Source organism: Lactuca saligna, chromosome 5, assembly GCF_052625555.1.
Source record: "Lactuca saligna cultivar CGN05327 chromosome 5, ASM5262555v1, whole genome shotgun sequence".
In the NCBI taxonomy this organism is placed as follows: domain Eukaryota; kingdom Viridiplantae; phylum Streptophyta; class Magnoliopsida; order Asterales; family Asteraceae; genus Lactuca; species Lactuca saligna.
In genome coordinates, this window is record NC_136421.1 from 223,222,178 (window position 1) to 223,232,404 (window position 10,227).

Below are 10,227 nucleotides of genomic sequence, written 5' to 3' on the forward strand. Positions count from 1 at the left end.
CAAAGAACAATGCTATAATCTGTAATTTATCATCTTTTAGTTTAATTTTCTAAATATATGTGTGGTTGTCTATGTGTGTGTATCTCTTTAAAAATTCTGCAATTTCATCATTTTATGACCCCCATTTGCGAAGTTGAGTATTTATTTCCAAAAATGCGAAACTCCAGGGACAATATTTGAAAATTTCTGTTTTCTTCCCCAATTCGCATTCTACTGTGAAATACTTCGCATCTTCATTCTTACACCCTTCGCATCCCTTCGCATTAATCACCTTCGCATTTTAACCTAATTAATCAAATGCGAACCACCAAATTTTCATTCCAGATGCGAACACAGTTTAGTTCTTGAACTCTAAACTTGCGAAATCAAAAATTCATATGTTGAACCCATATGCGAATATTAACCCAATTGACTTCAAATTGATTCACAGATGCAAACACTCGATTGTTTTACTTTCGCAAAATGAGCATCAACAACTCCACAATCGAGTTTTTAAATTCTTGCAAACAACAATTTCACAGTCCTTGACTTCGCGTTTTTCTTCACGAATCATCCCTCAATCATCAATCCAATTGCGAATCAAAACTCATATGTTCTTGCTTTATCGATTCATCGACTACACTCATACAAATGCGAACAATACTCAATTTCAAAATCGATTGAAACTTATAGCAAAGCTAAATCCAACTTCGCATTCAAAGCAGTGTTATTGATTGCATTCATGAAATACTAACAAGATAATATATTATAATACAAATATACATATTTTAGGTGGTGAAATCGTAACAGCCTAACAATTTGGTATGCAACTTTATTAAATCAATAAAAAAAGTTATGCAAATTGGAAAAATAAATAAAAATATATCTTTTGTTGTTTTAATTAAGGAAATAAATATTTTATATGAATACTCACCTGGAAAAACGCATATTATAATTGTCTAATATCACTATTCTTCATTTTTTCTAAACTTTCATATCTTTTTTTTGTTACAAATTAAAAACTATAATTATATTTCAATTTATCACCCGTGGATTTCCACGAGTTTAAACCTAATATATATATATATATATATATATATATATATATATATTTCCTTTGCATTATTTTATTAAAAATGACATTTTAAGAGCAAACATAAGTTTGAATTAAAAAAAGAGTATCCGAACTTGGAGCCGCGAACAAGCATTGCACCCTCTCAAACGGCCTAAAACCCTAAAAATAAAACCTAAAAGGGTTTCTTTACAACACTGGTGGTGCTACTGCCTTCTCCTGTAATTGGCCTGAAAAAATGCCGATTTCAAAGCAGAAGAAGAAATCTTCACCAGCAACAACAGTATCCAAAGACAATGATGCCGACCTCCTTCAATCAGAAATTGCCAACTTCGCCTCTTCACTCGGTCTATCTTCATCTGTTCCCTCCGCCGGCTTTGACGACTCCGATTTCCGTAAACGAGCTCCGATCAAGAAAAATCCTAAAGTTGACATCAAGAAGAACGATGAAAAATTTAAAGACAACAACAAGAAGAACACCGATAAATTTAAAAACAATAACAAGAAAGAGAAGGAAGAGCCTCCCAATCCACAGCCTAAGCCCAAGGCTCAGATACACTTCTCTGTTGATAATTCAAAAATGTTCGATAAATTCAAGAATCTTCCAAAACTGCCTCTGATAAAGGCAAGTTCTTTGGGGGTTTGGTACGATGACGCAGCTGAGCTGGAAGAAAAGCTGATTGGAAGCGGCGTGAATAGAAAGAAAGTTGAGTTTAAGAACGTGGAAGAATGGAAGGTTTTGGTGGAGAAGAAGAAGGAGCTTGCGGAGAGGTTGTTGGCGCAGTACGTACACGATTACGAGTTGTCCAGAGGACAGAGTGGCGATATTAAGATGGTATTGGCTACACAGAGGTCCGGGACTGTGACTGATAAGGTATCGGCGTTCTCAGTTCTTGTTGGTGACAATCCAATTGCTAATATCAAGTCAATTGATGCACTTGTAAGTATGGTGACTTCAAAAGTTGGTAAACGTTATGCCTTTACAGGATTTGAAGCACTGAAAGAAATGTTCATATCAAGGTTTGCACCTGCCTACTATTCGGTTCTTCATTTAAAATAAGCATCTGTATTTCATTTGTGATTTGTCTCTCCATCTTCACTAATTGATGTGTTCATCTTTATACCAGTCTATTACCTGATCGTAAGCTGAGGACACTTTTTCAACAGCCTTTGAATCATCTTCCAGATTCAAAGGATGGCAATTCGCTTCTACTATTCTGGCATTGGGAGGAATGCCTAAAACAGAGGTTGAATGCTTGACCCTTGTATTATTGTATACCTTTTTGTATTTTCTACTATTATTTGCTAATTGCAGCTTTCTTTACCTGTTCATGACTCCATGTTCGAATGCAGGTATGAGCGCTATATATTTGCACTTGAAGAAGCTTCTAGAGATGTACTAGCTACACTTAAGGATAAAGCATTGAAGGTTTGTTTACTTTTATGTCTGTGTTCTTTACAAAAGTTGATTAGTAACATACTATACGATAACATTAACATAATGACTCTGTTTCTCTATAATGCTTTCAGACAATTTATGCATTACTGAAGAGCAAATCAGAACAAGAGCGCCGATTGCTCTCTGCACTTGTAAACAAGGTTCACCTGATATTTATTATTGAAAAGCTGTTTTAACAATCTATATTATCAGCTCTTCTGGTTACAGAAATATTTCACAAAGCTTGTTGTCTGCAGTTAGGGGATCCTGAAAATAAAGCTGCATCTAATGCTGATTATCTCTTGTCAAAGCTTTTGTCAGATCATCCAAATATGAAGGTATACAGGGCCTATAATTTTTCTATGTTCCTAATTTTACTATTCTTGATCATAATCTTTACTAACATTTCCCAATGTCTGCAACTTTACAGGCAGTTGTGGTTGATGAAGTAGATAACTTTCTTTTCAGACCTCATTTGGTGTTGCGAGCCAAGTACCATGGTGTATGTTTCAAGCACTTTCTTGGATGTTTTTAATGATTGAATTTGTTCAAAATTTCATATTCTGTTGATAATCAAATTAATATATGAATATAACTCGATCTCTTTATATGCAGGTTAATTTTTTGAGCCAAATCCGTCTAAGTCACATAGGTGATGGGCCAAAAGTGGCAAAACGATTAGTGGATGTATATTTTGCTTTATTTAAGGTAATGTATGGAACATCATTCTTCAATGTAACCTGGTAATTAAGAAAAAAAAAAGGTTAATGGTCATAATGCTATAAGTTCTGAAAGTATATTGTTTTAGGTGCTTATATCTGAGGCTGGTGGAAAAACCAAGAAGAAGAGCAAAGAAGATTATAAAAAACCCCAAGACAAGGATGCTAAAAAGGATGAAGATCCTCATGTGGAAATGGATTCAAGATTATTATCAGCTCTTTTAACTGTTAGTATATCATCCTCACTATCTATTTTTTATGTTTACTTTCTATTTCTGTTTTTCTTGGTTGCTTATCTTTATTATCTAACAGGGAGTCAATAGGGCTTTCCCTTTTGTTGCAAGCAATGAAGCAGATGACATTGTTGAATCCCAGACTCCAATGCTCTTTCAGCTGGTAAGCTTACAAATAAACAAGTTATCCGACTTTTTTTATCATTTTTTTTCTTTCTAAAAGTTATTATATGCTCACTTATTTACACTTTGTGGTATGCAGGTTCACTCAAAGAACTTTAATGTTGGAGTTCAAGCATTGATGCTTCTTGATAAAATCTCATCAAAAAATCAAGTTGTTAGTGACAGATTTTATCGTGCCTTGTACTCCAAGCTATTACTTCCTTCTGCAATGAACAGTTCCAAGGCAAGTAAAGTTTAATGTTTTAGATTTTTTTTTATCTTTTTACTAACATTCAAACTTTCATGGGTACAAATCTTTTTCAGGAAGAAATGTTCATTGGTCTTCTTTTACGAGCTATGAAAAACGATCTTAATTTGAAAAGGGTTTCTGCCTTTGCAAAACGTTTGTTGCAGGTAAGTAGTAAAATTTACACCTGACCCCTTTCACTCCTATGGTTTTTCTTTTCACACCCCCCTAATTAAATATCTATAATGACAGGTTTCTTTACAGCAGCCACCTCAATATGCTTGTGCTTGCATCTTTCTTCTTTCTGAAGTTCTTAAATCAAAACCACCTCTATGGTGAGGCTGCTTTTTGATCACATCATGGTCTTCAGATAAACAAACATGAGAAAGTTGTTTATCTAATTCTTTTTCTACAGGAACATGGTGCTTCAGAATGAGTTGGCTGATGAAGAACTTGAACATTTTGAAGACATAGTTGAAGAACAAGATAAACCAGGTGGTTCTGGTGAAGCTGTTCTTAGCAACAATGGTGTTCACGATGATGATGATGATGATGATGGTGATGATAATGACATGCCAGAGGATCAAGGTGGGTCTCCAGCAGTCAGTTCTGATGATGATTTGGATAAAGATGATGACTTGCTTGGATTTGGAGGTTTGACCAAGCTTCGTGAAAGTCAAAGGAAATCTGGTAATGATAAAAGTCAACCACAAGTACAAACATTGCCTGGGGGATACGACCCTCGACATAGAGAACCTACTTACAGGTAATTTTTGAATATAAGAAAAAAACAATTAAAAAGATCACAAAAATTGAGGTTGAGGTGTTGTTTTGATATGACAGCAATGCAGAGCGTGTAGGGTGGTGGGAATTAATGGTGTTAGCTTCACATGTACATCCATCAGTATCCACCATGGCAAAAACCCTTCTCTCAGGTGCCAACATTGTCTACAATGGAAACCCATTAAATGATCTTTCACTTGTGGCTTTCTTGGACAAATTCATGGAGAAAAAACCAAAAGAAAGAAACTGGCATGGTGGTTCTCAGATCGAACCTGCAAAACAGCTTGACATGAGCAAGCCATTGATTGGAGCAGATATATTGCAGTTGGATGAAATGGATGTAGCTCCAGAAGACGTTGTGTTCCATAGATTTTACATGAACAAGATGAACTCTACAAAGAAACCCAAAAAGAAGAAGAAGAAGGGGGCGGAGGATGAGGCGGCAGAGGACTTGATAGGTGAAGATGGGGAAGAAGAAGATGAAATGGAGGATGAGAGTGACAATGAAGAGATTGAAGCTATATTGGATTCGACTAATTCTGCTTTGAATGCAGATGGGGAGTATGATTATGATGATTTGGATGAGATTGTTGATGGAGATGATGAGGATTTGGTAGGGCGTGATAGTGATGATGAAGGAATGGAGTTTCCAACAGATATTGGTGATGAAGATGATGAAGGTGGTGATGTTGGTATTGGGGATGCAGAAGATGGAAGTGATGATGAAGAGGATGTGTTTGAGGTTAAACCGAAGAAAAGGAAGGCTGGTGCATCACCTTTTGCAAGTCTTGAAGATTATGAGCATTTGATGGAAGATGATGATGATGATGATGATGATGATGAAGATGATAATGGTAAGGACACTAAGAAACAAAAGAAATCTAAGAAGGGTAAAGGATCCAAACCCAAGAGGAAGAAGAAAGCATCCAATGAGTAAGCTTTCTCATATTTTTGTCTTAGTTCTTTTGTGGTATTATTTGTTGCACTAGTGTAGAATAATGGTATTGACTAGAAGCAGAAGCATTTTTGTTAAGATTCTATAGCAGCAAAATCTGTATACGAGTCACCATTATGAGAGATGAATATGGTTATATACTTTTTTCTTGTTTTTATTGGGTTAATGTCACACTGTTGTCATTTTGTGTATTGCGAGTTTTTTTTAACATCATTGAGATCAATTTTAATTTGCTAAACATGTATTGAACCCTTTGTAGCGTATATATGGCGTCCTGTTTGCAAAATTTGGTCACGTTATGTTCATGTCATCATATGTAATTTGATTTTGCAATATATTTAATTTAGTTTCAATTCTATTAAAAAGCTTTCCATCTACTGCTTAAACTTAAACCCACTCTTCATTTTGCTCAACCGTTTTCTCCACACACATCTCTGTCGTCATCAGAATTGGCATTTTCTTCCTGCTCTCTGACACCACTAGAGACGAGGGATTAAATATATAATTATATAAATTGGATTAAACCAAAAGATTGGAGGAGAAACACACAATGCAAAACTTATAATATTGGTGGTGTTGTCTAAACAAAGTCTTCGTTTAATCCATTTTGTCCAAATACAGATTTCAGCATCGTAATTTTCAGGGTAGGTTTCAATTTTTTTGGATAGAACATCGTTGGTATTAGTCTCTTTTTTGCTTTTTATTATTAGCATTTATTTAAACAGTTTATGTATTCATATAAAATTTACCAGATTGCCCTCATCTCTACTTACTTTCAGCTTTATTGTTAGTATCTTAGTCACACACTATTTTATAGTCTCCTTTGTGGGATGTTTCTCTTACTAATATGCATGAGATCATCTAGTATGTGATCATGTGTTTCTTTTACTAAAGGTTGTCAATTCTCCTACCTCTTAGCTAGAGATTCAATTGTCTTCATATTGCCTCATACTTACCCAAATTTTATGAGATTTAATAATTTTTTTCTTGGGAAGGTATTAGGTTCTTTCTTTTGACTTTTGTGGTGGGTGGGAAACTAGACTATATCGACGATAGGGATGATTTGCTCCCCGATAGGGATGTAAACGGGGGCAAACGAGGCGGGGAGTGCATCACCCACCCCCGCCCCCGAAATTTTCCCGTTCCCCCGCCCCCAAATCCCCTTTATTACCCCCGCCCCGCCCTTGTTCCTCCACCTCCGATTGATTTTGGGCTACCTTTTTTTAGGTTAAAAAAAGTTATTATTTAGGCTAAAATAAGTTATTTTTTAGGTAACAAATAATTATTTATAGTAGAATTTTACATGTTAAAAATAAAAAAGTTATAGCATTTTAAAAAACTATACTAATAACTTAAAAACATGTTTTCTGATGAATTTTGAAAGCTCAAAATCATATTATTGTTTATTATATTTATATATAATTAATATACGTAAATTAATGGAGTCTCCATTAGGGTTTTGGGACGGGATACCCCCGCCCCCGAAAATAAAACGGGGGTTAACCTTATCCCCGTCCCTGTCCCCAATTTTTTTTAAAAAAATCCCCCAAACGGAACGGACCCCTATGAGAACGGGGTCTCACGAAACTTTTTGACATACCTACTCCCCAAATCATGTAAACTAACATTTATACCATTTTAAATTTATTTTAATTTTTTCTTAAACTGATATTGATATGGGAAAAAAATAAATAAATCACCCCACCCCCCCCCTCTCTCTCTCTCTCTCTCTCTCTCTCTCTCTCTCTCTCTCTCTCTCTCTCTCTCTCTCTCTCTCTCCATACCTTACGATTCTTCTACTAATATACCTTTTATGTGATGTCTTCGTCTAGCCACCAAATATTCCTCCGCCGTCAGTAATGGAAGTGGTGGAAATATCAGAGGGCAACATGCCTATGTTCTACACTCGTGATGTTAAAATCTTCTTTCAAGGTTACTGCACCGTTTTTAAGGTAACGTTGGGTGAGTAGAATTGGACAGAATAGAACAAGATTTTCAGATGACATTTGGTAATGATTGAACAAGAACTAAAAAGGTTATTGACAGAGTCAAATGATACCAATTGTTAATATTTTAGTCCTACCAAAACATACGGAACACAACAGGGACAATAAATATTTGATAAAAATACCCATAAAATAATACGTCTTCTCTTCCTTGTAATATATTTCTTCCACTTTCATCATTATATTTTTCTGTTTTTTGACTGCACCTCGCCTCTTAATACTAGTAATGTAATCTTTTATCACCATTTTTTTTAAACGTAAGTTTCATTTCACTGCATCATAATCATTTTCCACATCGATCCCATATTAATCTTTCTTTATTTTTTTTCTTTTTAAATTCACCCAAAACAACTAACAAAAACAAAATCCAATCTGTTATGCTTTTCCTTGTCGAATCGAATATGGGCGAGCTTAAAGAGTATATTAATATTATTTTAATTAAGTTATCAATTAAGGATAAATATACTTATAAATGTTATACGTTAAAATGAACAGAAAAAACGGATGAAAATTTTGATATTTAAGGATAATCTTGTAATTTTATAGTTTTGTTCTGTCTGGACCTAGTTTTGCCAAACGCCATATAAATAATCAGTGTAGTCATGTCCGGGTCATTTCCGTCCAATCTCATCTAGTTCTATACCGTGTACTAAACGCTACCTAATAGAAGGTTTGCATCTGAATCTTCATGCTTATGTATCTATGTGTTTGTGTGTGTTTATGAGTTGAATGGATTTTAGAAAGTCGAAAATTTTCTTTTCCATTTTTCAAAATTTTTTATTTGACAATTTTAGAAGGTTAACTAGTAAGTTTTAATTTTACACAATTTTTTTTTCTTTAGAAACCTTAGCTTTATTTTTTTCCTCAAAAAAACTCACATCTTTAAAGAAAAAAAAATCCAAGGGTTTTCTTAAAAAATAAAAATAAAAAGTTGTAACATCTATTTTTCCAGGTTTGCTTTTGAACCCTTAGTTTTGATTTGTTGCAAGAAGAGTCCCCGATGTCAAAATCCCTGACTTTTGGAGTTGCCCGAGTATGCGAGGTGTACGCTTTGGTACGCTGAGCGTACTATGTCCCGTGCCAGTACGCTGCGCGTACTCTAGTACGTCGGGCATACGTGGTTCAAACCAAAACCCTAATATTTAGGGTTTGTGCACTATCTAAACCCCATTATAGCCTCACGATCTTTCCCTTGATCAACCTCCATGCCAATATTAACCCTCCTTGTAAACCCCATTTCATTTTGAGCATGTTGAGCCTGTGAAGTGAGTTGTGTGCTTCTTTGGTTGTGAAGAAGGACCTTCAAGGAGTAAGCTTTGCTCTTAAGACTTTAGATCCATCATCTCCTCTTCATTGAGCACCATTTAGAGGTATAAAGCTCCAAACTTGGTTTATTTTTCATTAGATCTTAGTTAAGCATTGATTTTTCATCTTATTGTCCGACAGTCAAGTGCTTGGTGAGTAGAAGGTAATCCAAAGCCTATAAGGTGTCCTTTCAGACATTTCAAGACATCTCAAGTCATAAAGATGCAAACTTGAGCCTTGATTTGTCCCCATCCATGAGTTAGGGTGTAGAAAAGGGTGAAGTAAGCTAGGATTTTAGTGTTGGGCTTCTTGTAGCCATGCAAAGGCATAACGTTTGCAACTTTATGGCCTTACGGGTCTTAGTGGGTTCAGATCTAAGTTTTTTTTCGTAGGGTCTTAAGGCATTAAGACATTTATACATGAGTTTGCATAAGGGGTGCGTACACCAGATGTAACTGTAATGCCTGTAGATTCAGGCTAATCAATCTAGAGATAATAAGCGTTAAAAAAGAATTTTGATTGAAGATTATTTAGAATAAATAATCTTAACCAAAGTATTGTATATGTCACAAGGATTTTGTACATATAAAGAACGCTGAAATCCGACTTATAACGAAGAAGTTGTAACCCATCGAAGTTTTGTGTCATACCCCCGAACCAGACGGCGGAAACGTCCGAGGGCTCTTGTGACTTAAATTGAATACCATCACAATGAATATACATGAATCATAACATAATTCATCACTATGCATTGAAATATTACAACTGATATTGTTTACATCCCGTACATTGTTTTAGACATTACAATTTCATAACATAAACTGTCTGATAGATAATCTAAGCAAAACACCATGACATTACTTGGTACTCATTCTTCGGTTTACCTGTTACCTGAGAATACAAGTTATTTTGAAAAGCATCAAGATATGAAATGTTGGTGAGTTGATAAGTAATGTTGTGGTAAAATGATTTGGTGTAGTTTGTAAAACCCAGAAAATCCGATATTTTCTGAAAAGATCATTGTTTATAAAAAGTGTGAAGATCCGTGAATATATGCTTGTTGATTTTCAAAACATGTATAATTGTTGAAGCTTTGTATAAATCATGCAAGTGAAAATGTTGAACTTCCCAGGAAAACCCGATGTTTTCCCAATACATAAATTACAATGATTTCTCTATTGTTATACCGTCACGACGAATGATTTTGATTTCTCGGGTAGCGGTGGATTAATTAGGGTTTGTGAGTCGTTATAATCACGCATAAACATGACTAGTTTATAACTACAGGTTACGAATGATCCTTAAAGGCGTCACCCTTTACTACTCAC

The 10,227-nt window shown here is 35.0% G+C and overlaps 1 protein-coding gene across 1 annotated transcript; it reads left to right on the top strand.

Moving 5' to 3' along the window:
- Window positions 1–1,160: 1,160 nt before the first annotated feature.
- Window positions 1,161–5,794, top strand: EDA25 (CCAAT-binding factor). Its single transcript, XM_078993645.1, has 14 exons — window positions 1,161–2,071; window positions 2,179–2,298; window positions 2,405–2,480; window positions 2,582–2,650; window positions 2,747–2,827; window positions 2,920–2,991; window positions 3,105–3,197; window positions 3,298–3,435; window positions 3,521–3,604; window positions 3,704–3,851; window positions 3,932–4,017; window positions 4,103–4,185; window positions 4,266–4,616; window positions 4,694–5,794. The coding sequence occupies exons 1-14, from the start codon at window positions 1,290–1,292 to the stop codon at window positions 5,568–5,570; spliced, it is 3,060 nt and encodes a 1,019-aa protein (XP_078849771.1). The 5' UTR covers window positions 1,161–1,289; the 3' UTR covers window positions 5,571–5,794.
- The last annotated feature ends 4,433 nt before the right edge of the window (window positions 5,795–10,227 follow it).

What these genes read in the sequence shown, in the direction of transcription:
- EDA25 (XM_078993645.1), top strand. Translation starts at nt 1,290, where the DNA reads ATGCCGATTTCAAAGCAGAAGAAGAAATCTTCACCAGCAACAACAGTA. An exon ending in CAGATCATCCAAATATGAAG is followed by an intron (nt 2,828 to 2,919) that starts GTATACAGGGCC and finishes GCAACTTTACAG; the next exon opens with GCAGTTGTGGTTGATGAAGT. An exon ending in TGCGAGCCAAGTACCATGGT is followed by an intron (nt 2,992 to 3,104) that starts GTATGTTTCAAG and finishes CTTTATATGCAG; the next exon opens with GTTAATTTTTTGAGCCAAAT.